Source organism: Natator depressus, chromosome 5 (assembly GCF_965152275.1).
Source record: "Natator depressus isolate rNatDep1 chromosome 5, rNatDep2.hap1, whole genome shotgun sequence".
NCBI lineage: Eukaryota > Metazoa > Chordata > Testudines > Cheloniidae > Natator > Natator depressus.
This window is the reverse complement of record NC_134238.1, coordinates 29,518,868-29,538,082: the sequence shown is the minus strand read 5'-3', so window position 1 is coordinate 29,538,082 and position 19,215 is coordinate 29,518,868. Positions and strand designations below refer to the sequence as shown.

Below are 19,215 nucleotides of genomic sequence, written 5' to 3'. Positions count from 1 at the left end.
GAAAAACTACTAAACAAGTTTTTTGTTTTTTTAAAGCAAATAGTTATTTCCTTGCAACTTTAGCAACCCAAATTATTGTAACATTACATTAGTGCCTTAGATCCTGAAACTGGCCTTAAATAAAACTGTACTCTCTCCATTTTCCAAGCTGAGAGGATTGTAATAAGCAGAGGAACTGTAAATACAGTAGAACCTCAGAGTGACAAACATCTTGGGAATGGAGGTTGTTCATAACTCTGAAATGTTTGTAACTGAACAAAATGTTCTGGTTGTTCTTTCAAAAGTTTACAACTGACCATTGACTTAATACAGCATTGAAACTTTACTATGCAGAACAAAAATGCTAATTTCCCTTTATTAGTTTACGCTTAACACAGTACTGTATTTGCTTTTTTTTTGGTTTCTGCTGCTGCCTGATTGCATACTTCTGGTTCCAAATGAGGTGTGTAGTTGACTGGTCAGTTCATAACTGTGGTGTTCATAACTCTGTGGTTTAGCTGTAGTGATATTAGCTTTATACTTTTTTCAGTGTGAATAAACTCGGCAGCTATTTGCAATAAGTAACTTTTTTGCCCTTTTTTTAAATGTGTATTTTTATCCTCATCATGTCTTTTCAATCCAAGAATGAAGTTGTGCAGTCTTGATTCCAGTCCCTGCTACTACCACAAGACCATACTTTTTCCCTATATTTATTGGCAGCAAAGTTTAAGCATAGGGCAAATATTTTAAAATAAATATTGATATTGAAAACCCTGCTTCTAGTATGCAGTGTCACCAAGCTTTTTTTTTTTTTTTTTTTAAATAAAGCAAAGTAATACAGTAAGTCTATACTACTACTGTAAGTACTATAGGCCTATGTCTGCTCTCCACTATGCTGAATGTTAAGGAACATGTTATCTGGTGAGGAAAAGGCCCTTGTGAGGGGATAGGAAAGAAACAGCAGCTGCCCCTCATGTTCCTCACGCTTGCAGAAACTCCTGTGTGAATTCCAGAATGGGAAGTAGGGGTGGCTGTCATGGGCTTCCTTCTCATAGGGAGAGAGAAAGTGCATAGCTAAAGGGAAGATTACAGCAGAACTCCAAGAATGGGAAGGCAGAGAAGGTCCTCCCGAGAGCAGTGAGAAGGGAAAGGCACCCAAGGGTTGTGCTCTGTTTTTCTCACATCTGCTCAGGCTTGCAAGCCATGTCCCCTGACACTAAGTTCCAGCACACAGAGTTTGAGGCTCAATTTTACCCTTTATGGTTTCCATCCCACTCTCATTGGAGGAGACTACAGACTTTGGGAAGAAGAAGTGGATGAGGACTCTACAGCTACTACTCAGGTTCCAGGAGGAGAAGAAACAGCTCCGCACAATATTGATAACCAAGCCTGGCAAGAATCTTCCTCAGATAATGTATTCCATGTTTCTAGAAGATGAATGAAAAATCTGCATGCTTACCTGATTTCAAGTGCTTTAATGGCTTCTAACATCTGTAGATACTCAGCTGCTTTCCAAACATCATTTGCTTCTTCTTCACCTTGGACCATTAATTTTGCTGTGTAGGTGAACTCAATTAAGTGTCGAAATGCCATATTACTTACACCTGTTTAGAAGAAAATATACATTTTTTTTTGCAATTCTTCAGATTTTAGTTGTTACATTTTACAAGTATAAGTAGTAAATTTTGCTTACAAATCTTTCACCATTTAGATTTTTGTTCACAATGTCCTGCTTATTGGCTTTTGCAGATCACCTTCATGAGATGTTCTCATAGGCTTTAGAAAGTCTACTGCTGCATGCAGCTTCTTCAGGTTTGTGCCATGTTTTAATAGTAGAACTATGTGTCCCATAATATAAAACATATCATCTTCATCACTGGAAAGGCTGCTAGTCCCCTTCTGCTAAAGTGGCTAGTACTGAAGTTTAGAGAGAGACAGCAGTCTCCATCGTGTGTTTACTGCCACTGAAAAAAGCCTCTACTCAAAATTGTTCCTTCAGATGTTATCTTTGAAAGAAGCTGCCTTCTGGTGGCATTAGCTACCTCACAACCACCATGGAGCTAGGTCTTGACAAGGAGATTAGTACCACTAAAGCCCGCATATCAATCTGTATCACTAACATTACAGAAATATAAGTATTTTGGTCATACAAGTCATATCAACAGGTTACCTTCTATCTCTACCAACGGCTCCTGAGTGAAATCTTGGAAGAATTTGTAGAAGAACTGGCTGCAGGCAGCAAGGACAGCCTTATGAGCTTTGAAATGGTGACCTTAAAGGAAAGAGATAAAAATCAAATGTTTTAAGTCAACATACACTCGTTCATGCTAGATGCTAATGGGTTCAGAATAAAGGAAGCTGTAGAATTCAGTACATGAAGACATTGTAGCAGAGCGCAATCTGAGCCTGCCCTCTGATGCATGGCATGCTACTGCAGACATTTTCCTGGGCCTTCACTTCTGGTTCCAATTACCAGAGTATGTAGGTATGAATGATGAGTATTAGGATACATCAAAACCAAAAGGACTGTTTACATGTGGGACCATTTTTGCTTGGTAACTAAGAGGCCAAACACACCAAAGCTAGGCAGTCTCCTCCCTTCAGAGTGCTCAGGTGAGTGAAAAAGGGGTGTGGAGGGTGGGGGGACAAGGAAAAAACCCTAAACTGAATACTTCACTATAAAGCCCTAATCCTAATAGAAAAGGACTGGGCTATAGGCAGGGAATTCACCAAAAGAAAGATGATAGAAAAAAACAAAACAAAAAAGTCTTAGTTCTTTGGTAACAGAGAATTATCTCCACCTGGTAGGGACAGGAAAAGAACTGAGTTCAAACAGACTGTCCTTTTTAAGAAGGGAAATGAGGTCACAAGAGCTTTGCTATTTCCCCCGTTCTATCTACATCTGCTGATGGTGAGCGTAAGTCTTCTTGCCTAGGCTGGTTTAGACAAAGCATTAAGAAATTCAATTTTGAATTTCTGTTTTGCCGTGAACACTAGTAAACAAACACCACTATTATTTAATGCTGCTGATTATTTCAGCATAACATCTGAAAATTAGGGAAAGGTTCCATCTTCTACGTCATTCAGGATGAAAGTCTTCTTGGAATTTGTAGTACTTCTATATAAAACTGGAAGACATTAGTTTGTGTTCTGCCCAGATTGAGAATAAAATACATTGATTCTTTATTTTCAGTTGTCTGACCTATGGCAATCAAAATGAAGAATTCCAAAGTATCTGTGTATCAGCTAATTTGGTATGATAGTACGTACCATCTACAATCAGAGTGATGTCTGTAAATTGATCCTGCTCACGCTGTTCATTCAGTCTGTCCAAAATAACTTTATAATGTTCTGGGAATTCTTGAATGCATTCCATCGTTTCTTCAGCTTCCATAGTGAATGGACTAGTCTACAAAAGATTATTAATGAAGTAAGAATACTGCAGTACTCAATGTTTAACATCTTCAGTACGCCATACAAAAAAACTAATTAGCATAATGCTTTAATTAAATTCAGCGTTTAAAAAAGGGCCATGAAATAGAGTAATGTGATTGTTAATAACTATACTAAATTAGATCAACAATAGGTGTACCTCAATTTAGCTAACAGGAGGTACTAGAGTAAAACAAAAAAGAAACATGGCTTTATTATACACAGAGACTAAAATTTTTGCCAGCCTACTTCTTTATTCTATAAATTAGAAAGAATTTTGCCTCCCTCAAAGCAATCAGAAATGGTGGAAACATAACTAATTATTGCAATTTCAACAAAAATTTGGCAAGATAATATCAGCATCTTGATACGGTTACTTTGAGGAACGCTGCTAACCCATTTGATGACAGAATGGCTCTTCAATACTCCCACAGATTAAGTTAATTTTCTATTCAGTGAAGAGAAGATGTTTAAAGAAGGTAGAGGAATGAAGGAAGTAGGTATCCACCAAGGAAGTATTTCTTCACCTATGAGTTCAGGGGAGTTGCAAAGGAGTGAAAATTTTGTTACTATCTAAAGCAAAGAAAATCTCACTCCACTAGTTCCCGTACAACCTTTCCCTTCAGGATCGACTAGTCGCTGTCAACCTCTCAAAACACACACACAAATAAATCATACAGGCTTATCTGATACTTTTATAGTAAGTGGAAGAGGGCTGTGAAAGTTTTTGACTTTAAGAGATTACCACCAGAAAAAAAATCATGAAAATCTACCCTAAAACATGGACAACGGATGTTAATCTGCTGGGTATGCGTTAATACCTTTGGAGAGACAGTCCAGATAATTACAACTGCAAGCATTTCACTCAAATAAAGAAGAATTTTGCTGAAGTTCAGATCTGCATGGCAGTACCCATCTCTGATGTTCTATTCCCCCTACAGGTGTGGCTCTCACACAGAGGTCAATAGGAGCTCTTCATATGTTAGAAGTATAAAATCCTTGTGCTCAATTCAACCAGGTGAATCTGACAGGAGACTCTCCTTCTTAAGTCCCTTAAGGCTCTATTTAAGCAGAAATATTCTGTGGGGTACAGCAGCGAAGAAATTTGGAATAAGACTTTGCACCTAACCTAGGGCTTTTCTGAGTTGTGGAACTGTATAAAATGGAGTTCAGAAGAAGACTCCCACTACTGAAGGATGTCGAAAAGAAAGCCCTCTGCTGCAGACCCAAACTTTCTTTGGAAGTAAATCTGAACAATGCAAGAGCTTAATGTCTTTTGAGTGAACTTAATTCAGCTCAAAGAACAATTGGTTCCAGACAAAGAAGACAAAGATACCAGGGTTGAATGTGTCTTTATACCTTTTCTCCTGCTTGCGGGTAGGGTGCCAGGCAATAGTCACATCAAAGATGTTTCCTTCATGAAATTTCATATCTATAGTTAGTGATTAATCTGTACTTAGGTACTAAGTACGTGGAGGAATAGCATGTGGGAGAACAGAAGAGAGAGTATCTTACATTAAATTAGAGATGCATTGCCAGCTGTATTATCATGGTGGCTGCAGTAACAGAAGCGTATGGTGTGGGTGCACGAAGTGGAGATCCACAGAGTTCCATGAAAGATTAGAACAAAGTCTTCATAATTAATCTAACTGCCTGGTTTTCCTCAACCAGAATCAGAGAGCCTCCTCCTTTGAACATGAGCCGATCCCTTGAACCTATCCACTACTATCCATCTGACATTACCAAGCTTGCTAACTCTCAGGTCTACACTAAGAAGACGGGTCAGCTCAGCTACACATCTTAGGGGTGCAAAAAATTTATACCCAAGTTACAGAGTTAAGCCAACCTAACCCCCCTTGTAGACAGCACTAGGTCAATGGAAATTTTTTCCTATTGACCTAGCTAATGCCTCTCGGTGAGGCAGATTACCTGTTGTAGTGGTTCTCAAACTTTTGTATTGGTGAGCTCTTTCACACAGCAAGCCTCTGAGTGTGACCCCCACCCTTATAAATAAAATTAAATATATATATATATATATATATATATATATATATATATTTAAAATATTTAGCACTATTATAAATGCTGGAGGCAAAGCGGGGTTGGGCTCGTGATCCCCTGTGTAATAACCTTGTGACCCCCTGAGGGGTCATGACCCCCAGTTTGAGAACTATTGCAACAGGAGAACCCCTCCCATTGACATAGGTAGTGTCTACACTGAAGTGCTGTAGCATTTCAAGTGTAGACAAGACCTCATATGTGGCTGTTGGAGGTAAGGAAGTATTTAACATGCTTGTGTCTTGGAGTGGTGTGGGGTGGAAATAAAAAGGTGGAGTGGAAGCCTGGGGACAAAACTCTATTGTTATGATAAGGAGACATTTTGTCTCTAGGCATAGGATTAGATTTTACAGATGCCAAGTTGGTGGAAAGCTGTTGCTATCCTATTTCTCCATAGAACAGATCCCTCCTTGGGTTGTTGTTTGTTTGTATGTTTGTTTAAGGAAAATGCCCTATTTAGAATATGTCCAACTCACCAAACAGAAAAAATAAAAATGCTTGCTTAAAGAAATCTATTTCTGTTTGCCATCACTATGTCTACTATAAGAAGTAGAAACTAAGATACATAATAGACAGGCAACTTGGAATTACAGGTAAAATTCCCTAAGGATTCTGCTAATGTAAAATCAAAGGAAAAACCCCCAAATCCCAGCTCTTATAACTTCCATATATTCAAAAGCAGTTTAACCTCCAGAAATTGCTTTTTCCAAACTTTTTGTATCTTTTCCTCATTGCTGCATTTTCCTCATCCATGGAGTAACAGTACAAGCCTCAATGGTTAAGAATCAGTCTGACAAGTAAGCTCCATGCTTCCATTACTAGTTCTCAGAGTTGTCAGGAGTACCCCAATTCCTGTGAATTACATAAGCCAGGTGATCACACTCACACCTTATGAAGGATTTATTTCCATAGGCTGAAATGCATTTGATAGCAAGCGTTAACTTATCATAAAGTAATACAATGTTTTGAAATTATTTTGGAAAAGACTTGGATTATTCCTAATCCTCATTAACAATGTGTCTGTTGTGGCTTTCATAAATCATTGTGTCTCTCACAGGTAAACTCAAAAACATAGCAGACAGAATCCTGAAAAGATTTAGATAAACTAATAATAGTGACCTTTATCCTGAAAGATCCCAAATGCCAAATGATACCAGTGAAATGCTACCTCCGAGTTGAAGCACAGCGACACTATAACAAGCACACAGCAAAACAACAAAACTTTGGAATACGAAATGAAGTATTCAGTGTACCAATAGGGGAAAACATTGAATTGAGGTAGACAAAGTTAATGACCAAAGCTGAAATTTTGGCAGGATACCAAAGATACCGCATTTATTCTCCAAACAGCAGTTTTTCTTGTTAGATCATAGTCTAACAGAAATGGAATTAACTGACAGGGTGAAATTATCATTCATTTTTCCAAGGTAGAGGGGTGGGAATATACAGATAAAATGCTAACTAAAGCTAAAACTAAAATTATGCTCTTTGTCCCCACTCCTGTGAAGGGAAGTACAGATAATCAGCAAAAAACTCAGCTCATACATTACAAAAAAGTGTGAATTTAGTTTATGTGAGAGGTGTCAGGTTGATAGTCTTGGAAGTCAAAAGCCATTGATTTATCCAAAGAACATGACCAGTAAGCATAGTGGGAGCGAAAGCTACCCCTCACATCAGGCAGACTACTTCTCAGAGTAAGAGATTAGTCCATTCTCCATGCCCCTTCAATCCTTACAAACTGCTGACACTGCCAGTAAGGGTGCCAACTAGTGCCAATTGTGACAGTGGTTTTTGTGACACGAATATTTTCCAGACTCAAAGGAGACAATGGAGAACCTATAAAAACTAAGTAATGGTGCTAAAAATATCCTATTTCTATACAGCTTGGGGTGTCTATGTAGTGAATGGAGATTATTTTAGGGCAGAGGTGGGCAAACTACGGCCTGCGGGCCATATCCAAACTGCGGGACCGTCCTGCCCGGCTCTTGAGCTCCCAGTCGGGGAGGCTAGCCCCCGGCCCCTCCCCCGCTGTCCCCCCTCCGCTGTAGCCATGCCACCCACGCTCTGGCCTGCCGCACTGCTGGGCAGCACGGGCGGCGTGGTTGCGAGCTCCTGCCACTCTGAGTGGCATCGTAAGGGAGCAGGGAGTGGGGGGCTGGGAGGTGTTGGATAAGGGGCAGGGAGTTCCGGGGGGGTTGGATGTGTCGGGGATTCTGAGGGGGACAGTCGGGGGCAGGAAGTGGGAGGAGTTGGATGGGGGCAGGGGCCAGGCTGTTTGGGGAGGCACAGCCTTCCCTACCTGGCCCTCCATACAGTTTCACACCCCGATGTGGCCCTCGGGCCAAAAAGTTTGCCCACCCCTGTTTTAGGGTGCAGCTTTCTGTCTTCCTGCCAGCTGCAGTTGCATCTCTAATTCTATGACTCAAGTACTTAAGATTCCCTCTCACTGTTTATTAAAATGCAGCAGTGTATATTACACAGGGATTACACCTTACTCTCTCTGTTATCTCAGAAATTGAAATTAGTTCCAATTAGTGAGGCTGCCGCTACAAGACTTTGAAGCTTGCACGTCAAACTACCAGGAGTTTCCTTGGGCCTTATACATTGCACTGCATATGCAGCTAATAAAGATTTAAATTAGCCTATTTGATATACGGTGCATATCAGTGCTTCATGCTACAAAACACACGATGTAATCTTTAATGACTTTTCTCTATCACCTCCAGAAGCCTCTCCAGCAGCGCAGTATCTCCTCAACAAAGCTGCATGGTGTTGAGTACTGACTCCAAAGCACGGTGTTGTGTACGGACTCCAAAATCAGTGTCAGCTACTCTGTTTCCCCATCCAAGTTTTCCTAGGAAGTCTCCCAAACAAGTACCTACTGCTTAACTTGTATGATCTGATCAAATCTCACCACAAAGTAGTAGGACTGAAGATCTTTTGTAGTAACTGGTAGTTCAAATCCACCTCAGAATAACGTAAGTAAATACTTATAGTCAAATATATATGTGCTGTTGTAAGTTTATAAACACTTTTATTTTTAATTATTATTATTATTACTACTACTACTAGAAACCCTAGTCATGGATCAGGACCTCATTGTGCTAGGTGCAGTACAAGCAGAACAGACAATTCCTGCTCCAAAGAGTTCAATCTAAGTTTAAAAGAAGAGCCAAAAGATGGGTGCAGACAGATGGGGAAACAGAAGGAAACAATATTGGTCAGCATGATAGACGGGTCTCACACCCATAGGCATCATGGAAAAGGAGAGACTTAAGGAGGGTTTTGAAGGACAATGGAGTAACTTTGCACATGGATCTGGGAAGCTCTTTCAAGTGTAAGGGGCAGCATCGGAGAAAGCACAGAGATTCTTGTTTGAAAATTTAGCAAGTGGGCAATATAGGTTGGCATCATGGGTCAATTGGAGGAGGAAGCTGACAGCTTGATAAGTGAATAAGAAATGGTCCCTTTGCTGTACTCAGATAACAGGTAATATAACCCCTTTTTAACACCATTGCTCCCTTACTTCTGTGCATATTTTACTACTTCCAGAGAACACAAGAGTAATGCCTTATCATGTTTGGCCTGGGTGGACAGTAATGACAACGTTCTTTTCCTCATATGGAATCAGATCACTATTATAACTCATTTGGATTTTTTTTGCATTTAGTATTTTTTTTATCTTTATAGTTGGAGGTCGGCAGAGATTTACAAACTGAAAAAAATGCAGTGATGGGAACAAATGCAGCGGCACACAGCAAACAGAGCTGTAAACAGGGGAGTTTGAGTGGGAGTTCTGTTGGGGAGTTTTTTTGGGGGGAAGACGAGGAGAACCAGGCAGAGGAACAGACAGGCAAGTGAAGGAAGTGTGTGGTGGTCTGGCAGTGTTTTGGTGCTCGTTGGGGGTTTGTTTGCTGTGGGTGGTAGTGTTTTGGTTTGGTCTGCGTTTCCCAGACTAACAGGACTTAGGTGAGAAGGCTATGACAGACACAGAGGCAGCAGTGGTAGTGACCCAAGCAGTGGAAGACACAGTGAAGATGACTGGATGTGGAAGCTGTGGCATGTACATGATCCTGGAGGGGGGACCTGAAAAGAGTTTCGTCTGCATGAAGTGCCGCCTGATAGAGCTGATAGAAGAAAAGATCCGAGGATTGGAGATGCAGGTGGAAACTCTGGTTGAGTTTAGAAGGGGGTTCGAGCAGATGATGGAGCAAAGACATGAAGAGGCTGAAGGGAAAAGCTCAGACTTGCTGATGGAAGCAGGACCAAAGAACTCTGAAGGGAAACTGCTGGGTGAGGAAAGTGGAAGCATGTGACTAAGAGAACCAGGCAAAGGAAAAGACAGGCTAGTGAAGGAGAAAGAGTTCAGGAACAGGTTTGAGGAGTTGGAAAATGAAGAAGGGGCACAACAGGTGGTCACTGAAGGTGAGGGGGCAAGGAAGAAAAGAGCAGCTAGTCCTATAGGAAGAGGGGAAGAGGCAATGGAGATAACACCAAATATGAGCCCCAGGAGGATACAGGATGGGTTGCAGAGGATTGCAAGGGAAAATAGGAATCGAGAGGACTTGCAGCCAGAGGAAACAGGGGATAAACTAGAGAATTGCACCATCACCAGGAAAAGGCAGGTCTACATGACTAGGGACTCCTTACTGAGAAGAACAGACCGGCCTGTAACCAGAGTTGATCCAGAGAACAGAAGGGTGTGCTGTCTGCCGGGTGCTAAGATACGGGATGTGGACCTGAGGCTGAAGAGGATCCTAACGGGACCGGGAAAGAATCCACTGATTTCCTTAATGTGGGAACAAATGATATGGCTAGATTCTCACTGGAACGTATCAAGGGAGATTATGCCAGGCTGGGGAAGATGCTTAAGGAAATGCTTCAAGTGATCTCTTGTGGGATTCTGCTTGTTCCCAGAGAACCGCAACAAAGGTGTGACAAGATTATGATGATCAACAGATGGCTCAGGCCGTGATGCTATAAGGAGGGCTTTGGGATGTATGGCCACTGGGAGGCATTCATGGACAGAGGACTGTTCTCTTAGGATGGACTTCACCTGAGTAGGGAGGGAAATAGACTTCTAGGATGGAGACTGGCACAACTGATTAAGAGAGCTTTAAACTAGGAATTTGGGGGAGATGGTTGGGAGATGTCTAGGTAATCTCCACGCCGGATTTTAACATCAAGAGAGAAGAAAACCAAGTAAGAAAGGATACAGCCGTGGGTAGGAGAATGGACATCAGGAGGAAGAGTAGTGTAGATACCAGTCTAATAGGTGATACTGGCATTAGAATGTCTGTGCCTAATCAGGTAAAGAATGTGAGCGAAGCCAAACAGCAAAAATTAAGATGTTTGTACACTAATGCGAGGAGCCTAGATAACAAAATGGAGGAACTAGAGCTACTGGTGCAGGAAGTGAAACCAGATATTATAGGGATAACAGAAACATGGTGGAATAGTAGTCATGACAGGAGTACAGGTATTGAAGGGTATGTGCTGTTTAGGAAAGAGAAATAAAGGCAAAGGTGGCAGAGTAACATTGTATATCAATGATGAGGTAGACTGTAAAGAAATAAGAAGTGATGGAATGGGTAAGAGTCTGTCTGGGCAAAAATCACATTGGGGAAGAAAGCTACTAGAGCCTCCCCTGGGATAGTGCTTGGGATGTGCTATAGACCACTGAGATCTGATTTGGATATGGATGGAGACCTCTTTAAATGTTTTTAATGAAGTAAATACTAATGGGAATTGTGTGATCATGGGAGACTAACTTCCCAGATATAGACTGGAGGACAAATGCTAGTAATAATAATAGGGCTCAGATTCTCCTAGATGCGATAGCTGATGGATTCCTTTACCACTAGTTGCTGAACCAACAAGAGGGGATGCCATTTTAGATTTGGTTTTGGTGAGTAGTGAGGACCTCATAGAAGAAATGGTTGTAGGGGACAACCTTGGTTTGGGCGATCATGAGGTAATTCAGTTCAAACTAAATGGAAGGATAAACAAAAATAGATCTGTGACTGAGGTTTTTGATTTCAAAAGGGCTAACTTTAAAAAAATTAAGGAAATTAGTTAGGGAAGTGGATTGGACTGAAGAACTTGTGGATCTAAAGGCGGAGAAGGCCTGGATTTACTTCAAGTTAAAGTTGCAGAAACTATCAGAAGCCTGCATCCCAAGAAAGGGGAAAAAATTTATAGGCAGGAGTTGTAGACCAAGATGGATGAGCAAGCATCTCAGAGAGGTGATTAAGAAAAAGGAGAAAGCATACAGGGAGTGGAAGATGGGAGGGATCAGCAAGGAAAGCTACCTTATTGAGGTCAGAACATGTAGGGATAAAGTGAGAAAGGCTAAAAGTCAAGTAGAGTTGGACCTTGCAAAGGGAATTAAAACCAATAATAAAAGGTTCTATAGCCATATAAATAAGAAGTAAACAAAGAAAGAAGAAGTGGAACCGCTAAACACTGAGGATGGAGTGGAGGTTAAGAATAATCTAGGCATGGCCCAATATCTAAACAAATACTTTGCCTCAATCTTTAATAAAGCTAATGAGGATCTTAGGGATAATGGTAGCATGACCAATGGGAATGAGGATATGGAGGTAGATATTACCACATCTGAGGCAGAAGCCAAACTCGAATAGCTTAATGGGACTAAATCAGGGGGGCCCAGATAATCTTCATCCCAGAATATTAAAGCAACTGGCACATGAAATTGCAAGCCCATTAGCAAGAATTTTTAATGAATCTGTAAACTCGGGTTGTACCGTATGGCTGGAGAATTGCTAACACAGTTCTGATTTTTAAGAAAGGGAAAAAAAGTGATCTGGATAACTACAGGCCTGTTAGTTTGACATCTGTAGTATGCAAGGTCTTGGAAAAAAATTAAGGACACTGAGGTCAATGGTAATTGGAACAAAATACAACATGGTTTTACAAAAGATAGACCATGCCAAACCAATCTGATCTTCTTCTTTGAGAAGGTAACAGATTTTTTAGACAAAGGAATCGCAGTGGATCTAATTTACCTCGATTTCAGTAAGGCATTTGATATGGTTCCACATGGGGAATTATTAGCTAAATTGGAAAAGATGGGGATCAGTATGAAAACTGAAAGGTGGATAAGGAACTGGTTACAGGGGAGACTACATTGGGTCATACTGAAAGGTGAACTGTCAGGCTGGAGGGAGGTTACCAGTGGAGTTCCTCAGGGATTGGTTTTGGGACCGATCTTTTTATTACTGACCTTGGCACAAAAAGTGGGAATGCGCTAATAAAGTTTGAGGATGACACAAAGCTGGGAGGTATTGCCAATGCAGAGGAGGACCGGGACATCATACAGGAAGATCTGGATGACCTTGTAAACTGGAGTAATAGGATGAAATTAAATAGTGAAAAGTGCAACGTCATGCATTTAGGGATTAACAACAAGAATTTTTGTTATAAGCTTGGGACGCATTATTTGAAAGTAACAGAGGAGGAGAAGGACCTTGGATTATTGGTTGATCACAGGATAACTATGAGCCGCCAATGTGATATGGCCGTAAAAAAAAGCTAGAGAGGGTTGGGATGCATCAGGCGAGGTATTTCCAGTAGAGATAAGGAGGTGTTAGTACCATTTTAAAAGGCACTGGTGAGACCTCATCTGGAACACTGTGTGCAGTTCTGGTCTCCCATGTACAAGAAGGATGAATTCAAACTGGAATAGGTACAGAGAAGGGCTACTAGGATGATCCGAGGAATGGAAAACCTGTCTTATGAAAGGAGACCCAAGGAGCTTGGCTTGTTTAGTCTAACCAAAAGAAGGCTGAGGGGAGATATGATTGCTGTCTGTAAATATATCAGAGGGATAAATGCCACGGAGGGAGAGGAATTATTTAAGCTCAGTACCAATGTGGACACAAGAACAAATGGATATAAACTGGCCACCAGGAAGTTTAGACTTGAAATTAGACGAAGGTTTCTAACCATCAGAGGAGTGAAGTTCTGGAACAGCCTTCCAAGGGAAGCAGTGGGGGCAAAAGACCTATCTGGCTTCAAGATTAAACTCGATAAGTTTATGGAGGAGATGGTATGATGGGATAACATGATGTTGGCAATTAATTGATCTTTAACTATTAATGGTAAATAGGCCCAATGGCCTGTGATGGGATGTTAGATGGGGTGGGATCTGAGTTACTACAGAGAATTTTTCCTGGGTATCTGGCTGGTGAATCTTGTCCACATGCTCAGGGTTCAGCTGATTGCCATATTTGGGGTCGGGAAGGAATTTTCCTCCAGGGCGGTCAGATTGGAAGAGGCCCTAGGGGTTTTTTGCCTTCCTCTGCAGCATGGGGCATGGGTCACTTGCTGGCGGATTCTCTGCACCTTGAAGTCTTTAAACCATGATTTGAGGACTCCAAGAGCTCAGACATAGGTGAGAGGTTTATCGCAGGGGTGGGTGAGATTCTGTGGCCTGCTTTGTGCAGGTCAGACTAGACGACCATAATGGTCCCTTCTGACTTTAAAGTCTATGATTCCATGAAATTAATTCCTGCCATAAGCAATCTCAACTCCACTGAAACTAATGGAGTTTCACCAACCTAGATCAGCAGTGAATTTACCTCAAAGGAACCATGCTTCACTGCATGCTTTGGAAGGTTCTTGTCCATTACATGCTGCACCATGTTTTTCTCTTGTGGAAGTTCAAACTATATGCAAAATATCCCCAAGTGATACCAAAGTGCAAAAATGCAGAACATATGTAAAGAATCTCCAGAACCAAAGAACAGTAATTGTTCTCCAGAATGGGGGGTAAGAGGTAGAATGCCTCCTATGTTCAAAAATGTCTGAAAGCCCCAAAGAACTTTCCAAACTGGACTTATCCACAGCTCATTTTTCTGAAGGCAAATTCTCTAAATCACAGAAGAACAGAGCTTTGTATATTTCACTTCATTCCCTAAGACTCATAGTTTTAGAATATTTATACGCTAAAGTGGAATACTGTAAAAAAAGTAAAAATAAAAAAAAATCCAAAGAACGAATCTCTCAATAAATTGAAAGATAGGAGGACAGCATTATTATGAGAAATAGTTAAAACTCAGTGTTTTGATCGGGAGTCTCAAACTCAATTTACCTTCGGGCCAGTGCCAATCCTCAAATCCTCCCAGCGGGCCAATAATGTCACTCTTGCTGCCCAGAACTTGGACCCCCAAAACTCCGCCCCCGCACCTGCCTAAAGCTCTGGGAGGGAGTTTGGGTGGGGGAGGAGGTCTGGGGTAGGGGATTGGGGTGCAGGCTCTGGGAGGTAATTTTGTGCAGAAGGAGTGAGAGGTTGGGCTCTGGGAGGGAGTTTGGGTGGGGGAGGGGGTCTGGGGTACAGGCTCTGGGATGGAGATTGGGTGCTGGGTGCAGGCTCTGGGCTGGGACAGGGGGTGGGCTGCAGGAGGAGGGGGTGAGGTTGCAGGCTCTGGGAGGGAGGAGGGGTGGGAGAGGTTGTGTGGGAAGGGGGTGCAGGCTCTGGGAGGGAGTTTGGGGGCTGGAGGGGGTATGTGGGGAGGGGGTGCAGGCTCTGAGAGGGAGTTGGAGGGTGCAGCGCTTTCCTGGGGCTCTAAGGCAGGGCCGGGTGGGGGGCCTCCGTGCACTGCTGCCTCCAGGCACCACCCCCAAAGCGTCCCATTAGCCGCAGGGGCACTCGGGGCGGGGGCAGAGGCACAGCCCTGCCCAGGAGCTGCAGGGAGGGGCTGGCAACCACATGGAGCAAGCTGGCAGGAAGCCGCTCAACATCCTTGCCAGTGGTGGGCAGGGCCCCGGGCCATTGCAAATCGCCCAGGGGACGGGGGGCGAGTGGGAGTGCCCGGGGCGGCAGGTGGGGCCAAGGGAGAGACTCGGCCCCAAAACTGCTGGAACTCTGCGGGCCACATTGCGGAGGTTCTCAGGCCGCAGATGGCCCGCGGGCCGGGAGTTTGAGACCCCTGGTTTAGCTACTACAGGGATATAAGCAATCTATAAATACACATAGATAGGAACTGCTAAAATAAAAGTGACAGAAGTAATGATGGTGGGATAAATCAGTTTGTGATCACTAAATAAAGATGTAGCCTGTTATGTTATCTATTAGCTCAAAAGCCAGGATACACGTGCAGCATTAATCAAGTTGTCAGCAATAACAAAGGTTTCAGAGTAGCAGCCGTGTTAGTCTGTATTCGCAAAAAGAAAAGGAGTACTTGTGGCACCTTAGAGACCAACCAATTTATTTGAGCATAAGCTTTCGTGAGCTACAGCTCACTTCATTGGATGCTGTAGCTCACGAAAGCTTATGCTCAAATAAATTGGTTAGTCTCTAAGGTGCCACAAGTACTCCTTTTCTTTTAGCAATAACAAAATATTTTTAATCATAGATCTATTTGAACTACTGTCATTCACAAGACCTGTATGCTAATCAACAGAAAGGAAACATTGCACCAAACTGCCCAGTGTATGCTGTCACAATGGCAAAGAACCGTGTCAAGCTAACCTAGAACAGTTTATTGCAGCCATCCTCTGCTTTATGGAAACGTACAGCTCATGTAAGCATAGGGTGACCAGATAGCAAGTGTGAAAAATCAGGATGGGGGGTAATAGGTTCCTATGTAAGAAAAGGCCCCAAAAATCAGGACATCTGGTCACCCTATGTAAGCACCATGACTCTGAGCTCGTTGTTCCATCCTCATCCAAGCATAGTATGTTGGTCAATTCCAGAAGACAGGTCAAGCATTATCATATGCAAGGCCATACTCCCTCCTGCAAACCCTCAAGAAAGCACATGGCAGCGTGCAATGCATTACAGTCTCCTCTGCAGCACTGTGCCAAGTAAGACACTCATCCTCTCTCTATGGTGCATTCATTCAAGGCAAAATAGATCATATCCCTTCCATGACATGAGTCAGCTCCTTTTTTCAGCATCTCCCCAAGAGGTAGGTGTTATTTTTCTCTCTGCATCATCATCTGCCATTAGATTTGGTAATTCACTATGTTCCCTTTTCGTATTGTCCCATTGCAGCAGGGATGGAACATGGTGAAGTGGAAGAGGACACATAATGTCCCGTCCCCACACCATGGATGGAGCATGAGACAAGGTGGGATGTGTTAGGTCCCCATGGCATTGTGACCCTGCAGCAGGGAAGCAGTACAGTGACTGCCTAGTAGGAATGGAGCAAGGTGAAGCAGGACACGTCTCACGCCCTCCACGTCGTGACCACCCCCAGAAGCACGGTGGGGTGGGTAGTGTCTCGTCCCCTCTGCGCCCCCTGCAACATGGAGCACAGTGGGGGTGGGCACGTGGCGCCCCCTGCCTCACGCCCAGCAGGGCCAGGCAGGGCTGCCACGTGCCCAAAGAGCGCAGCTTCCCCGGGTTCGAACCTCAGCGCCCCAGCCCAAGCTGGTCACATGACCTCAACTCTCGACCCCAATAGGGAAAACTTGCTGCCAATCAAATACACTCCAGCCAATTGCAGGGAAGTGGGTGACACCCAGGCAGGACACGAGCCAATGGACGTTCGCTAAGAGCCAGGCGCTAGGGAAGGCGGAAGGCCTAGACGTGTGGAGCGCCCGCGGGTGTCGGATAACTCGGCGACAGAACAACGGGCTACCAAGCTGCTACGAGCGGGGACTTGGCGCGGCCGGGCCCCCACCGTGAGGCGGGCGGAAGGAACAGCCTGAGCCAGGCACCTGGCGGCGCCTCGGGCCCTGTAGTCGTTATTACGTCATCAAAGCGCGCATTAAATCGATCCCTTTTCAATCCCCCTCCCGGCCGGGGTCGCACCCCGGAGACGCGCGCGCCCCGAGGGGGGATGGGCGTTGCGCCTGGTACTCACCGCGAGGAGCCTCTCGCCTCGTCTCGCCGGCTCTACCGCTTCCTGCTCCCCCAGCTCGCCGAAAAGCGGGGAGGGCGCCGGCCAATCGCGACTCGCATTCCCGGCCTGCACTGCGTACCGGAAGTGACGGCACGATGACCTTTAGCACCACAGGGCGCTTGGAACCAGCTGACCCGGGGGACGCTGGGAGTCATAGTCTCCGCCAGGAATGGCGTGGCGCGTTGCATTCTGGGAGCCGCGGGATGGGCTCTCCAAGTTCAGGAGTACGTGGCCGCTGCTGCCGAAGCGGGAGATCGGCCCGCGCTGTGCCGGGGGTCTCTGCTCTGCGGAAGCGGGGCGGCGGCTAGAAGTGCCCCAGAGGCTGCTGTCTGCTCCCTAGCGAGGGCCCACGTGTCTCATCCCAGGGCACAGTGCCGGTTCTAGTCCCACTCGACCAGGCCTCCGGCCTGCTGCTCGAGTCGCAGGCTTTACACTGCCGAAAACCTTCCCCGTGATCAGTATTTCCAGCTTGTTTCAAGTTTCCTGCTCTGATCTATTTTACCTTTAATTTTGTTTTGCCCCCCCGCCCGTCCCCCCTTCAGGCCAGGGTAGGGGCAGGGCAGGGCAGGGGGCTAGTCTCCCCAAGTTCACCGGCCGGCCATGATCCTGCTACCAACACCGGCATCTGTGCCTAATCCTCCCCCCTGTACATTAACAGCACATCCTTCCTCCAGGAGAAGGACGTTTTAGTCGAGGTGCGTCTACTAGGAGCCTTGTTGACAAAGCTTGTCTACACTTTAAAATGTTGCGGCAGTGGAGCTGCAGGGCTTCATACTTCATCTCCACGAGAAGTGGTAGCTTGGTCTCCTGTCAACCTAGTGCTGTCTGTGCCTGGTGTTAGGTTGGTTTAACTGTCGCTCAGACGTGGATTTTTCACACCCCTGAGTGATGTATTTATATCAACCTAATTTCCTAGTATAGACCAGGCCTTAGATGACTCAAAAGGATATAACATTTCAATGCCCAGGAGGGGGAAAAACGAGACGACAATGTCACAATTTTAGGGTAAGAACATGTGTATTACCATTTTCCCCTCCAGGAGTGCCCAGTTGGGTCTCAAGCCTCCAGCAGTCACTTGTCTCTCAGCAGGGACCTATGTTCCAGTCCTTTCTGACTGGGGTTTAAGGGCTGCACAGCCCCCTCCCATACACTGTGATAGCCTCAGGAAGCTAGTCTGCTAAAGACCAGCTCTGGGATGTGCTTTTTCTGAGGACAATGACTAGTGTAGGTCAGCCATTACAAGTTACCACACAGCTCTTCCAAAGCAAAGTATATTTATTCATAGGACAAAAGCATTACAGAGAAAACATAAATACAATAAAAAGTTCTTGCACTCTTACTAAACATACCAGAAATCACCCAACTTCCACGTGGGGAATCTGGGAAGCCAACACCCCTTCGAGCTCTTCAGTGTTGAGGTCTGCTTAGGACCAAAGGTCCTATCTGCTGAATCAAAAGAAAGACTGCCAGTCAGTTTCACATCATCCTATTATACCAAAAGCCATTATTTTTGTTTCCTAGTTTTGGAAAACCCAGTCTGAACCAGTATATATAAACTACTCCAAAGGGTGATGCATCTCTTGAGTTGTTTAATAATCCCTGTTGTTTAATAATCCCTGTGGCGTTGCGGTAATCCTCCCCCGTGGAGTAGAACACAGCATATACAAATAATTCATAAATGTACTGCAATGGTCCCCGAAGCTACTGCACGGGATTGCAATATCACAGGCACTATCAACGCCAATCAACCAACCTTCCCACACCCTGTCACAATCCCAGCAATGTGAAACTAGCTATTAATGGCGCACGTCTAGGATATTAGCAAAAAAGGAGCACATTCATAAGCTTTCCCACAGACTTGTGGCTATTATGA

At 44.1% G+C, this 19,215-nt stretch overlaps 1 protein-coding gene across 2 annotated transcripts in view; it reads right to left on the bottom strand.

Annotated features, from left to right (window-relative positions):
- The window catches only part of ZNF131 (zinc finger protein 131), a 39,601-nt gene extending 22,190 nt beyond the window's left edge, over window positions 1-17,411 (bottom strand). For both annotated transcript variants that reach the window (XM_074953925.1, XM_074953926.1), the window contains exons 1-4: window positions 17,304-17,411; window positions 3,250-3,388; window positions 2,150-2,251; window positions 1,439-1,583 (exon numbers count right to left, since the gene is read on the bottom strand). In XM_074953925.1, the coding sequence (XP_074810026.1) occupies window positions 1,439-1,583; window positions 2,150-2,251; window positions 3,250-3,373 (371 nt within the window). In that variant the 5' untranslated portion in view covers window positions 3,374-3,388; window positions 17,304-17,411. The remainder of the gene's footprint in view (window positions 1-1,438; window positions 1,584-2,149; window positions 2,252-3,249; window positions 3,389-17,303) is intronic.
- Window positions 17,412-19,215: the final 1,804 nt, after the last annotated feature.